Below are 25,578 nucleotides of genomic sequence, written 5' to 3'. Positions count from 1 at the left end.
ATAGCCCTTTTTAGAGTATTCAGGTAAGGCTGCATGGAGAGTAAATCTTGATAAACCCACAGAAGGAGATTCAGATTGAAAACAGATCTGCATTAGTAAAAACACAAGGGGTACTGGTGTGAAACAATGACATATAATTTAGGAAATCCAGTTTAAGTAACAGGATCAATAAACTTGACCTATTAGTTGGCAAGATACTCTTCATCACTTTACTATACTATAAGGAGTATTTTACAACACTGGAAAGTTAATTGCATCAACTGTGTTGCAATGATGAGCTGAATAGAAGAGTCTGTCTTTAATGTGAACTTGCATGTGTTTAATAGGCCATTTTAGTGATGTGCTAGAAGCAGCTATTTGTTGTGGCCAAAGCCGAGCTGAGTTAGCACCTCGCTTCCCAAACTAGTGCTAATGTTGGTCTCAACGTAGCTTAGCATCTGAACCAGCCACAATAACCAAATCTGACTGTGGTCAACTCTTTCAGATAATTCAAAAAAGAACAAACATTGTATGTTTGCTAACTGGTTAAAGTTCATGTCCTGTTTTACATGACATCATTACTTGTACTCCTCTGATGCAGCTTGTTAAACAGTCTCAATGCTGGGACACACTGGTGAATCATGAAAACTCAAAAACTCTAAAACTGGTAAATTTAGTTTACGATGCTCTGAGCTAGACTGATAATACATGTAAAATGCTTACTACAGCTTTCTCTTGAGCAGATACACGACCACTGTGTTGCACTGCTCACACATTTACTTTATTGACATTTAATTCTATAAAGAAATATAACATGTCATAAATAGAGCAATAAAACATCAGGATTTACCGTATCTGAGTCAGTGGGCTGATATAAGAAGTCCTGGGCTTGCTGGAAATTGGGGTTCTTCTGTACAAACAGCTGCTGGTGAAACTCCTGCAGTATCTATATGTGTATATTTTATGAAGAAAAAAACATTAAGTACATCCATGTCAGGAATCAATGATTAAATAAATAAAATTAAACTATGAGGAGCACTTTCCATGACATTGGTCACCTTTAGTGTGATACGTTACTTCATTTTCCTTTATTACTGTCTTAAAGACAAAGGGCTCCTGTTTAACAGCAGTGTGGCATGACCAGCAGCAATTTGTCCAAAGCCAAAAAAACAAATTTTGGGAACAGTTTGTCTATAGAATTTTAGTTCCCGACTGAAATCCATCAGCATCCAGACAAATATTTACCTCCATCTAATAGCAGAAATCTGAGCAGAAAAAAACTCAGTTTATCATCTTAAAATAAGAAAATGTCTCCACTAGGCTGCTTAAAGTGGTCCAACCAATTTCATTTTTGTATGTGTACAAATAACTATAACTTTAAGAAAATTCTGTTATTGATTATGCTTGAACTATTTCACAGATGCAGCAGCACAGACTAGATTATTTATCTGGACTGCATACACAAATAAAGCAGTATATAGCTGGCAAAGGTTAACAACAAAGACTAGAAAAAAAAAAAAAAACTAAAACAAAAAACTAAACTGAAGTAACATAAAAAATACAGTCAGTATAGTTCACTTTCAGCCCAGCAAAAATCAGATAATGGTGAAAAGATCTCTCTACCAGCTCAATGGACAAGTCAAGAATGAAATATTATTAACACACTCAGTTTGACAGTGTGGATCACTGAAAACGAGAAAACAGACATCGACACCACCAGGTAATTGCAGTGAAACTAGAGGCTTGAAGGAGGACACAAAAAATAAAAAAACACAGTGAGTGCTTGGGAGTAATAAGTGCCTGATAACACCAATCTAATTAAAGCAAAACATTATCACTATCATCAAACAGCTTTTATTCATTGCTTTGAAAATATATTACAACATCTGAGAGCTATTATGTTGTTCCCATTAGACCATTTGAACCAGAGGGCGAGAATGCATTTAGATTTTATGATGCTCCAAGGTGAAATAAATTTTGCAACTATGTTTAGACCACAGAACACAAAATATTCAAGGATTAAACATATTCATGGGTCCTAATCAAAATGTCACATTACACTGAGCCCACATAAGATCAGCTTCAGGGGAGTGGTGCTGACAAAGGAATCACATGGGCTGAAATGTGAGCTGTGTTGAAACCCTCTGTATCCAGTGTTTCCCTCTCTAATAATTTGTTCATATTCTGGCCTGAGCAGAAACAAAATGTCACGCCAGTTGCAAAGAGAGGCAAGATGACCTGAACAAGCCAGACTAAAGGAGGCCAACAACAGCTCAAGAGTATGTAACCAAGAACTGGTGAGGTAACTTAAACCATTTCAATTAATTAGCAGTTAGTGAGATAGCAGGGTTCAGCTCCTCCAACACTGCAATGACACTGAATTATACTGATGGACTAGAGACATCGTGGGGATTGGTATCAGGGTTGTATTGGGCATATTTAATGGGTCACTGTCAGTCAAAGAAGCCTGATCAAATGCTTTTCTTTATGAGTTTTTAACTTAACACCTTGATATCATTCTTGTTTTTCCAACAAGAGAAAATCAGCACAACCTCACCATGCAGAAGATACAACCAGAGAATCTGTGTATTTTTTGCTTGTCATCAATTATCAAAATATTAGACAGATGATGGATTAAAATGTTCTTTGAAACTGTGTCTGTGCATTTCCAAAAGATATAAAAAACATTACTCTGTAACACTTCTGTAGAACTGCAAATGCAGTTAAAGGTCTTGGGTCAGGATAAGGCCCAAAACAACTGACATCTTTACAGGAAATCTATGTGATGGTTACAAACATGGATCTGAATTACTAGGGTGCCCAGGAGGTCTTGAAGACTTACCCCATTTGAGCTGTTTAACAGCTGACTGAAGGTATTGTGGACAGCCTGGCAGGTTTCCAGCTCAGTCTGACATAGTGACACCAAATAGTCTTTTACTTGGTCAAAAATCCTGCCATCCAAAATCTGCAAATGCAGACAGAAAAATGTTTTAAGGTTTACTCTTCATGTGTCCGATCAACAACCAATGCTTGTCCTTACCTTGATGCAGTCCATGAGGTCTGTACTATAGTAGCGCTGCTGATGAGCGTTAGCTGCTGCTAGTGTAAGAAGGTAGTCGTTTCTGGCATGGGTAGCTTTGGAGTTACACTCACTCCTCTTGGCTTTAAGCTGAAATTCCAAAGCACACGGCTGATTGAGTACAACACCAAAACGTCACCAAATCTAGATCAGATTTTTGCATGTACAAACCTCATACCTTTACACTTGCCCTCTGGAGACTAGATCTGGACTGGAACAGACTTAGCTTGGATCTAACCAGAAAAAAAAGATAAGAGGCACTGTTTGACTTCAAAACATTAAAAGGAATCAGTCAATTCATGTGTGTGTGTGTTTTTTTTTCCTTTTCATTTTAAATCAGGTTAGCAAAGTGTGGCCAAATTCTTGAGCAAAACAGCTCTCAAAGAACTTGGAAGTTATTATATTCACTTATGTCTGTATATTGTGCAAAACAAGCCAATTAAGAAAGTATATTTCTAGTATTAGAGTGCCAATCTAGATGCTAAGCCAACAGCAACACTTCACGGATCTGTGCCTTGGCTCTATATTACATTGTTTTCATGGGCAGAAAAATGTCAGCAATGTGGTGAGTCAAAGTGCCAGCTGTTCATGTTGTGTGAGTGTTTAAGAATGAGCCAGCAAACAACAGCCTGGATGTCTCTTGGGCTGCAGCTACAAACTATTTTATCTCTATTGATGACTGCAGATTATTATTTTACATTCCTCCTTAATATATATATTTGGCTTTCACTGGGCAGAATAATGCATGTTCTTCTCTAGAAACTGTTAGTTTGGAAATCAATTTTGTTCCAACATGCAATTTACACTATTGTGATGTGGAAATCTGAAGCCTTAATTGTTTAAAATTACTTATTTTGTTCATTCCAATTGAATAATTGTTTCAGTGTATATCTGTGATTGTTATACAAGTCAATGCTAGGCAGCAAAAAGCACTGCAAACTTTCTACATATAGTTTTTTTTTATTAAAATGTAAAGATAGGCATTTTTCATTTAAGCATTTGGATGAAAACCCTTGAATAACGTCACCATAAACTAACAAATATAAAAGACTAATTGGGTTCATACTTGGCATCCAGCTCGGCTTTCTCCCTGACAGCCTGTGCCATAGTTTCAGCCTCCAGGTACTTCTTCCTGCTTTTGGTCAGCTCCTTCACTGACTCCTGCAGCTCAGCCTGAACCATTGTCAGTTGGTCAATACACTGAAGATGGTGAGAAAAACAAGTCAGAGATTAAAATGTATGCAAATTATTATTCCTTCTAAAAATATGCAAATGCTTCTTAACCATATCTACAAATTATATGATGTCATATTCGCATGTACGATACAGGCGCTATAGTGGCATCTCATAAAAAGAGACGATGATCAGCAGCAGCATTGTTGGCTGCAGGCAGTGGAATGTAGCCAGCAGAAAACAAAGATCAGGACTGGTTATGTTGCAGCACTAAGTCAGAGCAACATCAGCTTTATGATTGGGAAACCAGCTTAAGCTCTAGTTGTATAATACTTCAAATGCCAAATAGTGGGCTCATCGTCAATGATAACAACTGCTGTGACTTCTGCTCTCTTGTTGCAAACTGTTCATTGCACTATTTATCAGTATTACACGGAAACTTACATAAACGTCCGACTGGAAATGATTTTGACATGACACTGACCTGAGGACAAAGATCATGTGAATTTTGGCTTTTAGTGGTGAAACAGCACGTTCCAATTGCAATATGGGTCTGTCACAGCTCTGGTGCAGCTCTAATATCAACAGGAAATATTTCTGATACAGTTACGTAAGCTTTGAGTCGTTTAGTTTTTTGTATGTTTTAATTTAATCAATTGAATTGCTTTAAGATGAAATTCAACCCCATGTCTTCTCTTATAATAATACATCCACAATACCCCTTTAAATTTTACAACAACAAGTTTTTCTCTGTTTTCAAAATGAAATGTTAATAGACTTGCAAATTTTACACTTTTCATGTGAGCTGCTTTAGCAAACAAGTCTAACTAAAAGTAGAAGTAGTCGAAAAAAAGGACTGTGTTGAGGGCGATCTGGTCAGCAGGAAGAGACACATTTTATATCAGTGGTCTCATATCTATATAAAACCCAGATGTGCCTTAATTCAGTTTTCTTTACACTTGTGTAGGCATCACCATTGGCTAGATCATAATTCGGATTGTAATCCACCTGCTTTATTAGGGTACATGCAAATCAAAACAGTCCTGCACCAGGCCAGAGGGTGATCTTATTTAAAATGTTACTTATATTCACAGCTCTAACGCAAAACAATGCAACTGTCATGTTTCAAAACACATTTTGTCTGATCTTGCATCATATTCAGACCAACTTCCCTACTGCACTTAAGAAAAATAAAGACACACACCCCAAAGTACATCAGTGGAGCTGTGCAAACAGTTGGAATAGAATGACAGAAATGACTGAAACCTGAGCAGCAGAGTTGTGAGATTGACCTGCATTACCTTCCTCAGTTGCTGCTCCTTCTGCAATCTAGCCATTTTGGCTGGATCAGCAACCTGGACTTTGTAGTTATCACAGGCGCTGATTCTGGACTGGGTGACCTGAATTGTGCGCTCCAAATAGGCCCTCCATACACAATACATGTTCCTAAACCAAACATAAACACCAATTTAATGTCATTACATCAAAACAAATGATTGGAATTGCTTCCTAAGCTATGTCAATAAATGATACAAATAATACAATTAGTACTGCAAGTAATGATTCTTTTCATTATTGATTAATCTGCTGATAATGTTCTTGAAAAATTTTTTGGAGTATGTCACATTGGACGAACTTTAAAAAAATGACTCCGAACATTTGGTTTAATAGACATGCCTCCAAGAAAATGTTGAATTTCAGAGGACACACCTGATCACCAACCACACAACTACAATGAATTACACAATCCTCCATAGACTTTACCTGTGGTCTGCTTTTTCTTCTGTCAGGCTGTCTGGCCATTCTCTCTTTAGATACTGATTTGCCAACTTCTGGAGGGCCTGCAAGACAAGTCATGAGCGACAAATGCGAGGATGACCTCTCACCTTTGACACCATCACACATTTCCTGTGTCTAATCTTCACATAGGACACACTCTAAAGACTGTGACCCTTCTGACCTTGTCCTATAAACCACCAGGCAGCCAGAGCATACAGACAGAAGCATGAGGAGACATTTTATTCCTTCCCCCAAGCACAAAAACAGACGGCAAGACCTGTAGAAATACCAACAATTTGGATAAATATTCTCCATTCACTGCACCAATATGAGACACACCACACTAATTTCAACCCGCAGTTACACTTACACTGTAGAATGATTTCAATGTTATTCCTCACTGTATAGACTTGTTCACCTGTTAGCCAGGGCCTAGTCTAGCGGTTGGCTCATTTGCTGGTTTTCATGCTGATGTAGGTTCGTTTTTGGAAGAAAAAAAATTTATGTAGACCACATTTACCCCTGGAGATATATTAGTTTCTCCCCACTCGCCCAGAGGTTGACCTTTGAAGAACTAAAATAGCAGGACAGAGTAAATAGCAGGAGAAACAAAAATGGAGGTGGCGGTATTACTGAGTCGTAATTATTTGGCTTACTCAATAATTAAAGCAAATTATAAAACCTCTATCATAAGCAAAGACACAAAGCCTGTGTTACAAAGAGTGGGTTTGGAGTTTGAAAGATGTGGGTTTTCACCACGGTCCGATGAAAAGATTTAAGTGAGCTGCATTTAACCATTTCTTTTTTTAATACCGTCTTGAAATTTTCCTAACTTTATGGAAGCTAAATAAAGAGACACATTCCAGAGAATTTGACCTTCAGCTGCATATCCCTACTGATGTAGTCCAAAATAGTGACTGTGCAGATGAAGTTTGGCCCAAATGCAGAAGTACGGAGCTGTGCAACACCCAGTTCGTTTTTATGTAACACAGTGTATTACGCATATAAAACATTTTATATTCACTATTTAATTTATATTCACTGAATGATGAAGAAGAATTAATAACATTGATTGATGTTTTCCTTCCCCAGCGATATGGAAATGCAACAATATAAAAATTTACTGAGGAGAGTTAATAAATGTCACATAGCTGTGAAAAAATATATGGTCAAAGCCCTTCAGCACAGCAGAATTTCAGTGGTTTCAGTTCAGCAGTTAATTACTGTAGCTTCTATTAGTCTAACTGTCATGCCAGTCTGGTCATGGTAAAATGAATAATTGTGTTATTAACAGGGTTAGAAAAGACTAGTTTCTTAAATTTTATCTTTACCAGTTTGTTCTCTAGGCCCCGTCTTTCAGTGCCCCTTAAGGATATGAGCCCATCTTTCCTTCCTCTGTCTACTGTGAAAAGACAACCCTGTTATGTGGTTCTGAGGCTAGCTAGGCTGTGGCCCTGAACTTGTTGGTCTTGGTGATCTTGGTGCCAAAGTTTCAAAGCTGCCACAAAACCAGCCATTGTGAGATTCAGATAGGAAGAGAATCGCCAAACTCAGCTAGTCTAGCGGACCTGCCTGAATAGTGTGATGGGAACAAGGGAAGGGGAGGAGGAGGAGGAGGAGGGATGCCAGGATGGCAGAGGAAGAGCTACACAGAGGAGGACATTTTATCACACTCTGTGCTTTGAATAGCAATCGGCTAATCGCTAAAGCAGCTTGCAGGTGTAAGACCCTAAAACAGGCGTGCAAAGAGAAGAGATTTGAGAAAAGAAAACGAGCGGGGTGTGACCAAAGGGAACGAAGTGTTCCAGAGACACTCTGACCCACTTTGATTCAGCCATTGGCGGGTGTCTAATTGATCACATAACTAGCAGGCGACACAGAACACCTTTCAAACTAACAAGGCAAGCAACAAAGCTGTCTTCTTAATGTTAGGGCTGCATTTAAATTATCAATTTAACTTCCGTAAATTTATTTCTATTTTATAATTTTGCCTATAAAATAATGCAATTGGGAATAAAATGCACATTAAAAGCTGTGTAATTTTCAAATGTCTTGTTTTGTATAACAAACAGTCTAAAATATACATATATTTAATTTACAATGATAAAAAAAACTGAAAAAAATCAAATATTCACACTGGAGAAGCAAATGTTTTGACATTTTTGCTAAAAAACAATTAACTGATTATCCAATTAGTTACTCATTAATTTTCTGTTGACTAAGCTATTAATGAATGAACTAAAGCTTTCAGCGTTTTGCCTCATAGTATCATCAGCATTTCTCCTTTGATTAATCCCTTCAAAGATCAACACACATCCTCTCACTTCACTTTCAAAACAACTCCTACAGATATAATTACAGGACATATTTACTGCGGATGCTCATGCCTGACAAAGTTGGACTTTCAAAACAATGGCAGGCGAACAATGGCAACTTGGGCAGGTATATGCAATAAAACAATTAAACAAAGGCACAGAGTTGCCAAAGCTAATCTGCAGGCTGATCTGCAACCTCCATTGGATACACACATGATATAGACTACTCTTTTATACCAGTGAATTTGTATGTATTTGACTTGTCCACAAATTAAGTAATAACAGTATAAAACATACATGGTAAGATTACATTTAAATACGTTTTTTTTTTTAAAGTGTACTAATCACATATGATATAAACCTGCATATGAATTTTTCTATTTTTTCTTCTTAGTCTATGAACCAACTGCACTGATGATTCAGCTGCTAGACACATGTCCACAGTTCGAAATAGACTATGCATAATTAATGGAATATTGGTTTTTACAGTAGTATTGTAGTACTTCTATTTTTCTTTCCTTGTTCTGAAACAACATTACTCTAAGATGAAAAGTGACTTGATAACATAAACCCAGCCAAGCATGATAAATAATGTACAAAGAGGTATCAGAGATTTTCAATAGGAATCAGAAACACAGCATCTACTTTCAGTTCCTAATGCAAAATGTTAACAATCTAAGTAGAGTTCAGGATTTGACTGGCAGTAATCAATTTAAGGTGTATGGTTAATCTTTGTGTGTGTGTGTGTGTGTGTGTGTGTGTGTGTGTATATATATATATATATATATATATATATTGTATATGCTACATTTTAAAACTGCATTTAAAATGAATTTTCTCAAAGCTGTATTTAATAAAGCAGGATTGAACAAAACCTGTAGTTTTAGGTTTTTCCTAGAAGCTTGGGATTGTCTTGAGATGCTCTTAGCCACTTAATAGGCATTTCTAAGTCTGCAGTTATGATATTTTATGGAAACACTTATGAATGCTCTTAGGATTTTATGATCACCTCAGTCTTAAAGATGATTTTGGTTAGTCAGGTCAGGTACAGGTCAGATCAGGTTAGTACTTAGGGCTTAGTGCGACCAGTGCTATAGTCAATCTGCCAGACTGAAATATGTTTTCTCAAATTCCTCTTTTGACAGTTCCTCTTCACTACTGCATTGTGAACATGAATTATTTTGTACTTCATGTAAGTTATCATATGTTCACATCAAATGCAAACATGGAAGTTCAAATCAGTTTTATCCAATGAAGTTGCTTAAAATGGTATGATGGCATTCATAACTATGTGAAAGCCAACAGTACTTTAAGCAATTCCAACAGAAAATAAGGAAGAAAAAAAGAGAAATGCAAAACCACAGATGTGGGAAAATACAGACAATATGGGGTGTCTGGTCTGCAGTTGAATTCCGTTTTATATCACAACAGAGACTTGGCTACAAGATGCAAAACATCACTCCAGTAATAACACCACAGTTCATACCGGATCTTTTGAAAGCAGCCATCTCAGATGTCAGACTGTAGAACTGCTCAAACTTTAAGACTATCAACCAAAATGCTGATATGCCAGGAGTGCATCCAAAACTCAGACCAAGGACCATTTAGGCAATTAATCAGGCACTGTGACTGTCAGCTTCTGCCTCATAATCATAGTATTGACTGGGCTATATTTGAAATAAATCCAACTTGTCTTAAACTTGTCACATTAGCTCTGAGCTTGCTATCTGAAAACAAACAAGCTGTGTAGCAATTTTCTGACCAGTTTGTTTAGGTCATTCAAAACTGACTTTTCACAACGGGCCCTGTTCTTGAAGTCTGTTTTATGAAACACTCCTCAGGACCAGATGCACTTGGGCAAACAGACATGTTAGGCTGCTAGCTGGGTAACTACAGACATGCCCGCTCTCTCCACAGTGGTAATGGACATTCCTCACATGGCTGACCCTAACCTGAACACAGTCTGAACACAGAGAGAAGGGATTTTCAGACAGTCAGCTGATGTTTCTAAGGAAGCTGCGGGTAAAAACAACAAAACAAGGAGGAAATGAGCCAGGGGCTCACTTGTGGAAGTCGTTCCTCTCTGTGGTTTGCTCCAGTCATGAATTATCTGGCCACATGAAAACTAAGAGCTTTCTTAAGGCCACATCAACTCTGCTGTCATACACTGTGCTTTGAGGACAATATTGTACAAAATAACAGAATTCTAGCAACCTGATGACAAGTCAAGGCACAGACAATGTTAAAAAGCACCAGTAGCACTATAAGAAAGCCTTCAGAGAGTTCAGAATGACTTACCTGGGCATAGTCCCTCTCTACAGCTGCCTTCTTTTGGCTGAAACTCCTGAAGAGAAGAAGAAAAATTAATATAAACAATAGCATAGCTTACCCAATTTACAAACACAAATGGTGTAGTGCAGTCATCAACAACAGCAAACACAAAAGAGTGTGACCACTTGTTACTTGGTTTATTATAGTGATCAATGGAGAAAACAAGATTTTTTGTTTAAACTTTATCATATATTCCAGCATTACGGATGGCTTGTCATGGCCAAATCAATAACTGTATAGGAGCAATATTGTAAGCAAATATATTTTCTCCACAATATGGTATACATTTAACTTCTAGACTTAAAGTTTAGGTTCTCCATCAAATGTATTTCACTGACTAACTCAGTGTCAAGGAGGTACGGTGATGTGCATTGACAGCAAGAATAACGTGCTGAAAATGTTAAAAAAGCATGACAATTTTTATTTTATTTGGAAGTTACTGCATATCAAATATTTCTTGCCACTATAACTACACTACCAAAGTTTAGTATCGTCACATACAGATATTACATGACATTTACCCCTCATTATCATATTTGCACTATTTCAGTTTTCAATTATTGCATCACACTTCAAAGTGAGGAAAAACCATTAAGGTTGTGTTTTCATAACTACTTCACTGAAGCTCAGAACAAATCCAACATATAGCACCCATAACTTCCCACTTTGCCCCTCTTGTCATACATGCGACAGAGAATCAACATGGTACAGTGGTGTGTTTCTAGGCTGCGAAACCATCACTGAGTTTGTCAAACACAACATGGTTGCGCTACTGATGCCAGATATACTTAAATACTGTCAGGTGGTCTGGACCACCAAACATCCAAGACCCACAACTGCAACTTTAAAAGCATGACCTCAGACTTATGATGCAATAAAACTCACACTGGTTAAGAAAAGCATATTTAATGATCCTGTGAGAGACTTAATCAATGTGATAGAGTACTGAGTTAATCACTCCTTATTTCTGATTCTTGTCTCAATTATTCTGAGGTAATATGTGAAGCAACTCCCAAAAGTAAACCTCACATTTTCTTCTGAGTGAACAGGGAAAGTTCAGCTGTCTGTCTGAAATATTGTTTTATGTTTTTATTTTCGCTACCATTTCCCCTTAGTGCCCTCCTCTTCCTATGATACCTAACGTCTAATGATATACTCTGTGTTCCCTAAACTAAACAAACTAAAGGTCCTGTGGTTTGCAATGTAAAAAATCATTTTCAATACTGAAACACTATTTAAATAAATGTGGTTATTTTACAGACCAATTTCTGTACCTGTAAGTATTTCCTATTAGTCTACCTATTCTACATCTAATTTCTGAAAGGACTTTTGTTGGTTTTACTGCAACTGGTGAGTCTGTAGAGGCCTTTTGATTCTTCCAAACCAACAAAAATGTTACTGATAATGTTTTACACAGCTGAAAATGCCAGGCTTGTTAAATACATACACATATTGTAAACTGTGTTGAGAAATGTGAGGTATGCCAGTAATTATTGTTTTTATGTTGGTGCTTAACTATTACAGGATTGATTTACAACAACAGGAACAAGCTAAATTGTATCTCACGTTTAGGTTTTACAAATGTCTAAGAAAAGAAGAGAGGTCAGTGCCCTGGGAAAAACTTGACTACAGCCAAATTATCAATTAAGTCATTAAACATGTTAAGGCTTGACTGCCATGCTCCACCCCAACTCTAAACAATCTGGTGTACTTCAGGGAGCTTCCTTCTCCTCCTCTGCTCCCTTCCTCTTCTCTTGATTTCCAAGGCATCACTGCCCCCGGCTTTCACTTCCTGTCATTTTCCCTAAAAGAGATTTAGTACACAACCCAATGCAACTTCCAGTTTGCTGAATCATTTCTCGTCTAAGATGAGGGAGTGACCCTTGCGAATTCTGTACCAGTCAAGGTTCACATTGTTTCTGCTGGAGTAATGTTAACAGAACCTCCCACGGAGGCCGATTTAGAGCAGTAAGAACATCTGGCAGCTCTCTGACTTTAACTTCCAGCTGTTTGAAGGTTCAGAGCTCTGCCACCAACCACAGACAGGAAGTGGGGAGCCTGTAGGCTGTCAACTAAACCCAACACTAAGACTGAAAACACAACTACAACCTTTGGCTTTCAACCTTTAAAAATGCCCACGCATCTAAACACAGTGGTAAAGCTGCCTGTGTGTCTCTATAAGCTATGTTTACTTGGCTCTGTTCTTGGTGTGTTAAAGCCTAACTAACCTTCATGTTTCCTGCAAAATCATGGAAAACTACAACAAATTTAAAACATTTTAGGACTTCATGTGCTGGACAGTTGTATAAGGTAATGGGACACAGCCAGAGCACAGACATCCACTTGATAATCAGTTCCAGTCAACATAGGAGCAGCTAAATCTAAGAGCTAATTCATTGCCCCCGTTGTTTTTGCTTCATGACCTAATATCTGCAGACAGCTGACTAGTTAGCACTAACAACCCAGCAGGTATGGACATCCTGAACAAAGCAGAAATTATGCTGTCAACACCTGTGTCTTCACCTCTCATAATAATTCTTAATTCCTCTTCAACAAAAAACAGAGCTCAGATTAGTGTACATTTTTTTCCCCATTGCGTCCCTCTTAGAGACACAGTCATATAACCCATGGCAGGGGTGCAAAGTGTGCAACTATTGGCGGGTTTACAAGGCAATTAATGCAACAGCTATAATTTGCATCACTTTTTAAACAGAAAAAAAATTGTTTTTTTCCACGTTATATTAATTCTACACAATCAAGGAAGAAACTGTTTTGTTTCTTTTAGGGGACAAAACCAGGTGTTGAAAAAAGACAAATATGCTTCTCTTCATTTGCCTTCAAAAGTGGAGGTCAAGTATGACCTCTGACTGCTCACCTCAGGTCTTCCAGGAGGTCACTTTCTGCCTGATGTTTGATGTGTAATCTGCTCATCTGCTCTGCATGAGTCTGCTTCAGTTCTTGGGTGACCCGGACCTAAAGAAAGAAGACAGGATGGTTTATTAGAGAGAATCTGGAGAATTACATCTGTTTTGTTCATGTGATTCAGAGAGAATGGAAAGACTTGGCCTATTTGGAAGCCTATTTGTTTGTCAAATTATTCCCCAAAAACATACCAAAACACTAGAGTCCAGTTGTTATTCATCTGAGCTCACAATTGGTATTAGTGAAAACAAACTCCACTCATTGTCACATAGAAGCTTTGGCCGGGTGAGAGTCAGCCCCTCTGGGCTTCTAATTGGCTGATAAATTATTAAGTGCAATGACTAGGTCTCATTACTGGCGACAGTCAACACTTGTAGGTAAAGATTTTTTAATTCCTTATTTTAATTGCGAGCCAGATTAAAGTTAAATGATCATAAATCTTACTTATTATTAATTACAGAGTAATAAGTAGAAAGACTTATCAAGCTTAAACAATTAGTAAATTAAGCAGTTACCCAATTGATAGACAATTAGTCTACAACTATTTTGAAGCTTAATTAACTGTGTGTAATTTTTCATGTAAAAATGCCAAATCTATGTCAAGCTTCTCAAATGTGATGATGCACTGTAGTTTTGTCGAGTAGTCACTAGCGTTAGACGACCCTCCTGACTCAAATGACGATGAAACTGTACTGCTGAAAAAGTAAAAACACTTACTTTAACGCTTAACTATAATTCCTAGTGCAACACAAGTGAAAATGCCACCCAAAAGAAAGAGACATATAGACCAAGTGCTTAACTACAGCTTTAACATGAGGCCCAGGTTGAATAATACAATAATAATGAATAATAATAAAACAATGTACTATCTGAATGCTGTTCTTCTACATACAAAACAGTTAGATTAAATACACGAAATCTATCTTTCTGCAGCCATTTCTCATAATTTTAGGTATTACTGAAAATAAGTTCCATTCATTATTAAGCAAAAGTTCTGTCAGGTGAGAGTTGGACTCTGGTTTTGTAACTGGCTATTATGAAGTGCACTAACTAGTTGTCATTACTCATAACTGCATGCTGTCAAAAAGAAAACTATTTGAAAATATTTTTTAAAAAAAAGAAAAGGTGTAGAGGTGTTGCTATGCAGAGCTTTCTCCAGCATTTAAAATGTAAAGAGCAAATCTGAGGCCATGTCCCAAAGTAATAATTGAAACAATCCACATACCTGCTTCTACAGCCACCTAGACATGCCAGCCAAGATAGTGAAGTGTCTGCCTTGAACTATAAACCTACATTTATTTGACTGCAGTTATCAGCATTCTGCTTGCAAAACGTATTGGGGTAGAAATGGTCAATTTTCTGCACTGAGTCATGTTATTGAAATATGATACACACAGACCCACACACTGAGATTTGTGCTTTTACGTTTATTTATCTAAAACACCTACAACTATAGTTTACATTTAGGCTTAGTGGGTTATTTTAGGATATAAAAACCATTTGTGACAACAAATGTTTTTCTGTACGAGAAAAGAAAAAACACCAAACTATATACAAAAATATGTTGATTTACTGTGTCGTACCGTTAAACACACTTTAATGACCGATCGCGGCTTAATTTGAAACTTGTTTAATAAATGTGAATTAACTCTCGACTCGGTGTAGATTTATAAAACCTACGTTGGATTTTATTTATATCAAAGCGTAACTTTTACCCTCCTACTGCTTGCTACACTCAACGAGCTGTTTAAGCCCGTGCATGGCAGATGGACCAGTGTGAACCAGTGATATTTACTTGAACTTAAATGCTGCTTGGAAAATCACTTCTGCGTCGATGTAAAACAACACAGGGGTAACGCTATTTTTTAAAATACGTGCAAGCGCTTTATCTAAATAGGAAATTACTTATATTGTCAGTTTTTTAATGTTTTTTTTTTTGTAAGACGTTCTCCCTTTACGAAAGGCAGCTGGGCACGTTAACGGAGCTATTCTCCCTAAAAACTGTGGCACATGGGACTTCTTTTTCAATAAGTTTTCTTCTTTGCTGGTCTTTGAAGAAACAACAGATGCAAATTCATTGTTCAACACAACAAACAAATACACATTTGAGGAAGAAAAAGAGAAATTGATCGTTCAAACCAGCTGACCTGCAACAAAGCGTACATTTTCAACCATTAAAATATGCACCACTTCGTCGAGACAAGCAACATTAGCTCAAAAGGCTACAACGGAAAAACTCACCTTTCTCGGTGGGGGTTGCATCCTTATTTCTTGACATAAAAACTATAAAAAGACGAAAGTTTATCTGGAAAAGTTTGTGCAAAAGTCTCGGAGCGAATGACAACAGGAGAAGGGTATTTCAGCCTGGGTCAAGCGGCCATGACGAGTCCAGCGAGTAGTAAGTTGAGTCCCGTTGAAAACAGTGGCCCCAGGGAGCAGAAAACACGAGCGTCAAGCTGAAGAACACAACGGGATACTTCCTGTCATATCTTCAAAATAAAAGCCATAGTATAAAGGACTATTTCCGTAGACAGTATAAAAGTATAAAATAAAAGACGAGCATTCACAAAGTAACATTTGAACTAGGGTTTGACATGTATATGCATATCAACTTATTTCTTATATAACAATATTCATTCATCCATTATCTATACCGGCTTATTGCTATTTAAGGTATCTGCAGGGGTACACCCTGGACAGGACACCAGTCCATCATGGGGCCACATAGAGACAAACAACCTCACACACTCACACTCACTCCTATGGGCAATTTAGAGTCACCAGTCATCGTGACATACCCACTCAAGCACAGGGAGAACATGCAAACTCCACACAGAAAGGCCCCTGCCAGGTTTCAAACCAGGAACCTTCTTGCTGTGAGGAAAGAGTACTAACTTAACACTTAACCACTGTGCTGCCCCATATAATAATATCAAGAATACAATATGCCTGCATGTATTTTTTAGATCCCTACAGGTTAGAAATTATGGGATATAATTTCTCTCAGTGTCTTGTGATAGCTATGAGGTCAGATCACTTTTATAATGCCTTTCAAATTTTAAAATACCTTCTGCAGAGGGTACAAAGAAAACAACATGTGTATGTGGTTAGTATCTTTAACTAATATGTTTTAATCAATGTTTGATTTATTTAGTTGAAATACATCTGGTACATGATCCATTTTGATGTTCTAAACAATGATATTGCAGCTAAAGCAAAATATAACAAGTCTTGCTTGAGTCTCTATTCAGCTTGTAGCCACTGTGCAGTAAATCTTATTTTAATGGTGTTCTGTATGGCAGAGTAGCCTATTAAAATATTGTATAGACAATCTGTGTTTATGCTTCAACCTCCATCTACATTAGCTGACTAAACTTGATTTAATAGAAAACTACATAAATAAATTCAAAATATTAAACAGTAGTAAAAATAAAATGGACTGAGGTAAGAAACACAAGACATAAGTTTTCATCTGTCAAATATTTCAGGGCTTCACATCTGTACAGATGTTATTTAAATAATCTCAACATCCCTGTTATCAAAACTTGATCTCCTGAGGTTATGTGTTTACATGACGTCAGATAAAGTCGGGGTCATGACGTATACGGGTCACGTTGGGCAGAGAGCTTACCAACATGTATTGTGCATGGATGATGAATTATGCTTTTCAGTGTACAAACCTATTTTGCCACGATCTTACACATTTTAGGCGCATGAGATAGAAAAAAAAACACGTTCCGTGACTTTCTTCCTTCTCTCTGATCAGAGAGAAGGAAGAAAGTCACGGAACGTGTTTTTTTTGTCACATGATGAGCCACTGCCTCTGCTTTCACCAACGTCAAGTTGCAGGAAGACGATGTGTGGTTCCCTGCCCAGTTTTCAAAATAAAATAATTTTTCATGAAGCTATTTAAGAGGTGACAGCTGCAGAAGTTAATTTGACTAATATCCCAAAAACTCATTTCTGTCACTGCTTTTCGGCCGGATAATGGCTCATACGAATAGCCATATACACTATACTGTATATTGTACATATGACTGTAAAAGCAGTTTATAATGTAACTTAAATGTGCAATAAATAAAAATTTCGTTTTGCTACTTAACACTTCACTACATTTCAGAATAGTTTTAATTATGAGTCACTTTTCAGAATCAATAATACAAAATGCAGTGTAATCATAATCATAATCATTTATTGATTCTTGTGGTAAATTCACAAGCTACCCTGCACTATGTAGGCTTAAGTTATGTTTGTAGTTAAAAATTACCTTTACTAATTAGCAGCTGCCACATTAAAGTGGTAAACACAATCATGCGTCATTGATTGTATATTTTGTACTTTCACATGTACAGGATGTGTTTTAATAATATTGTATTGTACTCATGTTAAAGGATCTGAGTACTCTTTTCACCATTGGATATTTTATTTGTGTTGTGCTGCTGTGTGAACCACATTCTCCAAACAGGACTACAAACATTACATCCAAAACGTCAATAGAAATGGGTTCTTTTATTTTGAAATAAATAGCAAAATACCGGTGACACACTGCCTGTTTTTAATTTTGACTCGGTTTTTATTTGACTTTGAACTCAAGAGTTTTGGCTACACCTATTTCTTGATCGGGGTATTCAGGTTTCTTAACACTGCTATTTTTTTTTTTTTGGTTTACACTGTACTTTTATTTGAGCCGACTAGCTAGCTAGTTAGCTGCAGCGATGTCAACGTGGCGGAGGCTGCATGTGAAGGTGCGGACGACTCATGGATTACTTACCTCCAGACGTCTGACCGAACCACACACATGGCTGTACGGACATGTAACCTTACGTCAAAGCCTGAGTACGGGCAGACCTCTCCGGAATGACTTTTTTAAAGGTGGGGGTCACCAAAGGAAGTCCTGATCTCCCCGCTTAACTCTGCGGGCATGAAAGAACACGTCAATGAAATACCCCAGCTATTTAATGACTTGTTTGTCCACAAGTATAATCAAACTGTGCGATACTATATATGCCGAAGTGTAGAGTGCTCTATGAACATTCAGAAAATATAATGAGTTATAAAGTGTGACCCAACATTTGCAACATAATGATGAAGAAGAATAACATTTCTGCTTTTCTGCATTAGATCTGGAGGCCCAGCTAGCTGCCATGAGAAAGAAGGCGGCAGACGCCCTGTCAGGGAGCAGCTGGACTCCCAATGACCTCAACCTGAACCGTGCTCCTGAGAGGGCTGACATTGTGATCATTGGTGGCGGTGTGGTCGGATGGTCTGTTGCCTACTGGCTGAAGCAGAAGGAGAGAGCGCGAGGAGGGCTGAAAGTTGTTGTGGTGGAGAGGGACCCAATGGTGAGGACTCCTGTAATGTAAATTCTGGCTGTGCATGTTTTTTATCCATAACTCACCACCTATTTCGATAAGGGGATCGATTTGAAACAGGCCAACTGGGGATGCAGCTTTATTCATAGACTTATTTAGTCAGTCTTTACAGCAAAACAACAATAAGCAAATCAAATGCCCAGAATTTGGTCTCACACACTTATGAGGGGCTAAACATGAATAATGAGTTAAAGACCACTTGTAAGACACATATATCTTACAAGGCATCCTATAGAATAATCACATCAATCAAACCATGTTTCCTTATTAACCGCTTCCTCCAACATGTGATTCTCCAGTACTCCCAGGCCTCCACGGTGCTGTCTGCTGGGGGGATCAGACAGCAGTTCTCCCTCCCTGAGAACATCTGCCTTTCTCTGGCCTCTGCAGACTTCCTAAGGAACATCAATGTAGGTCACACTCAAGTGACGGATGATCTTGCTTTTGTCTCTCAAACTTCTCTCAGCTCACTGCACACTGGCAATGAATGACAAACCATAACAATCAGCGTAACTGACTGTTGGCTGTAGCTTTAAATTTAACAAATAGTTGTATCTTCTTGTAAATATTGAACTGATTCCTTAAAGACCCTATGGTCATCCCTCTAGCATCACCCTGAGGACAGATGTGTTATTTACAGTAGAGTCCCACCACTGCTACAGAACTCAGGGGTGCATACTGAAGGCACGATGATAAAACTATGTCACCTGTTTTTTTTCACAGTTTGTTATTATAGAAATTATTATCTGCATGGTTTAATAAGTGTCACTTGTTTGTCATGTCAGGAGCACCTTAGTGTGTTGAATGAAGACCCAGTGGACCTGCAGTTCAACCAATCAGGATATCTCTTCCTTGCCAGTGAGGAAGTTGCTCACATAATGGAGGAGAACTACAATACCCAAAGGTATTAATCTGTTTTCAGCCAATATTAAAGTGTGATGTCAAAAATCAGTTCCTCCTGTGGAAAGTGCAAAGAGATAGTCTTTCTTTTTGAGAGCTTGATTTGCAAACCTAATGCTTCAGGGATGAAGTGATATATCAACCACTGACCTAATCATGTGATTCCAGAAATGCCGGAGCCAAGGTGTCACTTCTCTCTCCTACACAACTCAAAGAGAAATTTCCATGGATCAACACAGATGACGTGGTGCTTGCTTCATATGGTTAGTGCAAATAAAACATAGTGTAATTAAGATAACTAGTTACTATATATGTGTTAGAGTACAGGGTATATAGAATTTGAGATAGTATTACACAGGTGACAAATATTCACACGAGGTCAGGGAGAAGTAACATTTTAATAATTGGAAATAGTGCTGTGCAAATGTAATTTTGATGTTTTACTATTTTTTGTGTAATACTGTAATAATATTGTTTAGGTTTCTTTCTTTTTTCATATCGTCATATCGTGGTTCTTTTGACTCACACTTGTGCTTCAGTATGTTTACACCTGCTTGCCAGAAACGGCATTTTGTCAGATTTGGAGCAAATTGGAGCAAACTTTACTAAATCCCATAAATCTGTTTCTCAATTTTGTCCACCTCCAGTAAGACAGAGTTTCCCTTCTAATCACAGCTTCTTGACTGCTTTCTCATTATTATATCAGATGTTTCACTAGAGGACATGTTCCAATGTGAAATTAATGTCCGTCAAATCAAGTGCATGCCACACAGTATTTGCTCATTTAGTGTACACAGATTTTTGTGATTTTATTATCTCACCACTATGAGCCTGATAATACGTGTTTGAACTTCATTTGGCGTGTCTTCCAGGTCTGGAGAACGAGGGCTGGTTTGACCCCTGGACTCTGCTGAATGCTTTCAGAAGGAAGGCCATCTCAATGGGAGTCATTCAGTGCTTTGGAGAAGTTACAGGTGTGCTATGACATCACCATCACCTTAAACAGCATTGTATTTCAACAAGAACTCAAACTGTGCAGTTTAAGACCTGACAGCATTTTACTGCAGTACATCATTGTACTGTATTTAACTACAGTAAACCTACATGTGGACCTTTTAAGTACCATACTTTAACGCTGTGTGAAATTTTGTTTTCTGTAAAAACAGAGCGTTTCAAACAAAGTGTATTGTTAATCACATGAATACTCCTGAAAGGAGCAGGCATTTAAACATAAGGGTGTGAAAAGAGTCTATATATTTTTTTCCTAATGAAAATATATTTTAAAGTTTATTTGTGTGAAATCCTTAATATAGGCAGCAGCCTTATTGTTTGCACTTGTCTGCTGCTGCCTGCTAAAGAGTACATGTCTTTCTCATCCACAGATTTTAACTACACAGTAAAGATGGTGACAACCACTGACGGCGACCTTATGCCTTTCAGGAGAATACAATCTGTCAAAGTAAGTGAGACTGAGCATTGAATGTGTAAGTGCCAATGTCTTTGACATGTTCAAAGTTGTTTTGATAATGTTAGCTGGTATAATCCAGTGTTACTGAACGCCTGTTATGGTTAGTTAGCATTTTGTATGATCACTAACATGTCAGCACAGTTTTCTTAGCTTAATATTTAAACAGTGTTGGAGGTCAGGTACGATGTTTTTAAAGCACAATTTCTACAGTTGATTGAACACGTTTATGATTTCTGAGGTCCATGCATATTCTACTTCACTGACACACCACCCACAGGAAGAGTATTATGTTGTGCATGGTAGAATAATAATATGTTGTGTCGAGCAGGTGCAGATGCCAAACAGCCTGGAGTACCAGCCTGTGTCCTGTACCATTGTGGTGAATGCAGCAGGAGCCTTTTCTGGTAAACTGACAGAGATGCTGGGACTTGGCTCCAGTCCGAAAGACACTATCACTGGAATTCCTCTGCCCGTTGAGCCTCGGAAAAGGTAGGTCATTAACTCAAGGGCCTTGTAAAAAAAAAAAAAAAAGAAAGAAGAAAAGAAAAAACAAACAAAGGTGCTGTCAAAATGTCACGTTTTCTTTGAAAGGGCTGGCGGGGCTTCATACAGTGCAGTTAATTAGTATTCTAAACTCCAGAAAATTGGAAAACTTTCTAGTGACTGTTTGCCATAACTTGAAGGTGTTTTCTTCACATATCATGAACTGTGTGAAAATTATGGCCATTTTTCAACACACTCACCAAAAGGGGAATGTGGTTTCAACACAATATTAAGAAAATACTGTATGTAGCAATTTGATGATATTACCTCTTGGGATGTATAACTGACCCCCCCTGAACTCTTTTCCAGGTATGTGTATGTAGTCCACTGTCCTGATGGTCCAGGTCTAGACACTCCCTTCCTGATTGATTACTCTGGAGTTTACTTCAGAAGGGAGGGGTTAGGAGGAAACTACATCACTGGGGCATCACCAGAGGAGGTCTGTTATATCTCTATGCTGTTTCCCTGGCTATTTGTACACAGGAGAATGAGATAAAAATGTCTTTTCCATTTGTCTGTCCTCAGGCAGAGGAGCCAGATACCAGTAATTTAGAGGTTGACCACCAATTTTTTGAGGACAGGGTTTGGCCAAGGTTAGCCTATCGAGTTCCTGCTTTTGAGAACCTAAAGGTGAGGATTGCAGTATGTTGCTCTACAGTTGGCTGATATGTGAGAATTTCATTGTTTCTTTGCCCGTTAATCATCCTACAGCCATGGTATCCAATTCACTTAATCCTTCCAAGCATTGTTATTTTTAAGACTTAAAAGCTAGTTCTGATCATTTTTGTTGAATGCATTTCCTTCCTCACATATCATTTACAGAGCTGGGTTTTTAAAGTACTTTAATTCCTATTTGCTTGCAGTTGTTTTGTGCCTTTCCTGGCATATTGCTGCGTATCTTGGTGGGTTGTCTCCACCTGTAGATCAGTATATTAAGTGAAACCAGTGGCACCAATGTGACACTAAGAGGTGTCAATTTTTCTACGTTGACTGGTTGTAATTACAGTCTCAATAATATGACATGATCATGACATTTCCCATTTGTCTGCGCCCCCAGGTAACCAGTGCATGGGCTGGTTTCTATGACTACAACACCTTCGACCAGAACGGTATCATCGGCCTGCACCCTCTGATCAACAACATGTACTTTGCCACAGGCTTCAGTGGCCACGGCCTGCAACATTCACCCGCTGTAGGTCGTGCTGTGGCTGAACTGATCGTGGATGGAAACTTTAAAACGCTGGACTTAACTGGATTCGGATTCCAACGAATTCTGGCCCAGGAACCCATGCTGGAGAGGAACATCGTGTAGAGGAGCTGGAACCTGGACTCATACCATATACGCTGCTGCAAAATTACAACTTTAATCTTCCTATTAGTAACAATAACACTGGATCCACCAAAATTAATAACTGAGGTTGTGGAATGTGGTGTTTTTGCTACCATGAAGTCCAACAGAGGAAAAGACAAGCGAGGTCAGGTGATCAAGATTGTCTTCCCGAGAAAACATACAGCATCTGTTGTTTCAGCAAATACCCAGAGCCTCACTTCACGTTCACTTTTAAGTGTATGTGGTTTACAGAGTGCATATTGTATTACAGTATAATATAATCCAACAATATAATCCAACAACTCTTTTTACATTCTGATACTGTTTATAGTTTGTGTTTTAATTGTGCATTCATGATGATATCATGATGAAATTGTTTTGTAGTTTAAGTTGGAATCAGTACAGGTTGATATTTCTTGCTCTGTGCTTTTATATGTCAATGGAATCAAGTTTTATTAATAATGAACATTTTTCTATAAAATGGATTTAAGTTGTTTAATCATTGCACATCTTTATTAGAACTGTGCAGTACTAATACAAGAAAACCAGTACTCAGTTATGGAACCAGAGAAAGGCTGTAGTAATTTTAATCAAGTGGAAGTTTTCATTTTTAATTTTGGTGTATCCATTTCAGAAATTATAAGTTGACTTCTTAGGTTATAAAAATGTCATGTAGCTGTGAGATTTTCATGTGTGGGTGGGTCTTGCAGTAGCATTTTACCCCATGTCAAAATAAGAATTTTAAGTTTATTTTTGTACATATCTAGTTTGATGGTATGGAGATGAATACAGTTTAATCATTTAAAATGTGTATTTAATCAGCAATATATACTATGTTTGGATGGTGGGGCTGTTTGACATTTTTAAAAAGGTGAAGTCAAACCATATAAATAAATTTTAAAGTACTGAAAATACACAGGACACGTACATCAGAGGGTTAAGGTGAGAAATTGTGCACCAGATGGAGCCATTTCTGCACTGATCAAGTAACCCGCATAGAGCATCAGTCCACATTGAATGCAAACTTCATATTAGCTAAGTTTCATTTTGAAAGTCAAGTCTAAATTAATAACAGTCTAAGAAGAGAGAACACATCAGGCTCTGTGTGCCTGATCTGTAGTAAACAAAACACTGAGAGTGATTTCTTTATTCTCAATCCATCCAAAAGATTGCCTTTCCAAATGGAATATGAAAATGTCACACTCTAATAAAATACTCTATGTGGCTGTTAAACATAAAAGATGGGTAGCAATACTCTTATGTAATGGGGTAAATAACATTGTAGAACATGAGAAATAAGAACACCTAATTCAGGATTCTAGTACTCTTAAAATATTAATGATTTTTCAAAGTTCAGCATGTAGGCTATGTGGGATTAATGAGGTGCATGCATATTAGTCTGGTGTCTGCTACTGCAGCCTTTATCCAGTGTGAGCTTTGACAGGCTTTGCTGATAAGTCTGTCATGTTTTAATATTTATGCATATGTATTATCATTAAGACTTTTACTCCTCTAAGTATCAATATTAACAACCAATTTCTTACAATCAGCTACATTAAAGCACTAAAGAAAGCACTTTATTTTCTTAGATAGTAATTCCTTTCTATAACTCCCATGTGATGACCTGAAAAAATGAGAACTGTCCAAGAATCCGAAAAGGGTGACTACATGACAAACTACTTCAGATCAGCAAAAAAAAAAAATCTGTCTGCATAAAAATTGTCCATGCGAATGTGAAACAACTGTGTAACAACCTAACAATTGTAGAAGGTGTGTTTTTACTACAGAGTCTATTGTGAAAGGTGTGGTAACTCCTGCCAAATACATGCACTGGATTAATTAATTCCCTTTGTAATGTAGTAGAAGTATAAAGTAGTATAAAACGGAAATACACAACTACAGATTCTTCAAAAATATCTTGAAGAGCTGTTGCCACTCCTGAGGAAATAACACAATGCTAATTTGAGACCCTGTTCATTACACACGCTGCTTAGTTGGCCGTGCTTGAATGACATAAACTGTGCTGTGGTTTTTCTCTTGCAGCCAAATATAAATGATCACCCCCTCCATAGATCAAGCATTGTGAGTTGAGGCTTCTCCACATCTGAAACTTCCTGCAGCAACATGCAGTGCACCAGCAAAAACCAAAAACAAAAGAATGAAACCTGCAGAACACAGTCACTGGCAAAACCACACCATCTCTTCTACTAGAACAAAGGTAAATGTGAAAGAGTCCCCTTTACAAAACAAATGAATGTCAGTCAGTGGTATATTACAGTACACAAAATATTCAAAATTATACTCAGCAATAGACTTGACACATTCATGAAATGTTATTATTAATATAAGAGGCCATGTTCCCAGCACTCGTGAGTTTGAGGTAAACT

General features: G+C 37.7%; 2 protein-coding genes across 2 annotated transcripts in view; one reads left to right on the top strand and one right to left on the bottom strand.

The window, feature by feature from the left end:
• Positions 1-16,021, bottom strand: part of LOC113142699 (F-BAR and double SH3 domains protein 2-like) — a 26,978-nt gene extending 10,957 nt beyond the window's left edge. Inside the window, exons 1-10 of the mRNA XM_026327841.2 lie at positions 15,820-16,021; positions 13,532-13,629; positions 10,624-10,669; positions 5,996-6,072; positions 5,533-5,677; positions 4,125-4,258; positions 3,237-3,291; positions 3,020-3,148; positions 2,822-2,944; positions 830-925 (exon numbers count right to left, since the gene is read on the bottom strand). Of these exons, the coding sequence (XP_026183626.1) occupies positions 830-925; positions 2,822-2,944; positions 3,020-3,148; positions 3,237-3,291; positions 4,125-4,258; positions 5,533-5,677; positions 5,996-6,072; positions 10,624-10,669; positions 13,532-13,629; positions 15,820-15,840 (924 nt within the window). The 5' untranslated portion in view covers positions 15,841-16,021. The remainder of the gene's footprint in view (positions 1-829; positions 926-2,821; positions 2,945-3,019; positions 3,149-3,236; positions 3,292-4,124; positions 4,259-5,532; positions 5,678-5,995; positions 6,073-10,623; positions 10,670-13,531; positions 13,630-15,819) is intronic.
• A 2,113-nt stretch (positions 16,022-18,134) lies between these two features.
• Positions 18,135-23,690, top strand: foxred1 (FAD-dependent oxidoreductase domain containing 1). Its single transcript, XM_026329385.2, has 11 exons — positions 18,135-18,450; positions 18,700-18,920; positions 19,250-19,360; positions 19,736-19,854; positions 20,019-20,113; positions 20,723-20,824; positions 21,233-21,309; positions 21,647-21,807; positions 22,171-22,300; positions 22,387-22,491; positions 22,919-23,690. Exons 1-11 carry the CDS (start codon positions 18,294-18,296, stop codon positions 23,171-23,173), a joined length of 1,533 nt encoding a protein of 510 aa, XP_026185170.1. The 5' UTR covers positions 18,135-18,293; the 3' UTR covers positions 23,174-23,690.
• The last annotated feature ends 1,888 nt before the right edge of the window (positions 23,691-25,578 follow it).

Source organism: Mastacembelus armatus, chromosome 14 (genome assembly GCF_900324485.2).
Source record: "Mastacembelus armatus chromosome 14, fMasArm1.2, whole genome shotgun sequence".
Taxonomy (NCBI): Eukaryota; Metazoa; Chordata; class Actinopteri; order Synbranchiformes; family Mastacembelidae; genus Mastacembelus; species Mastacembelus armatus.
Note: the sequence above shows the minus strand (reverse complement) of the source record. Positions and strands in the feature narration are given on the sequence as shown.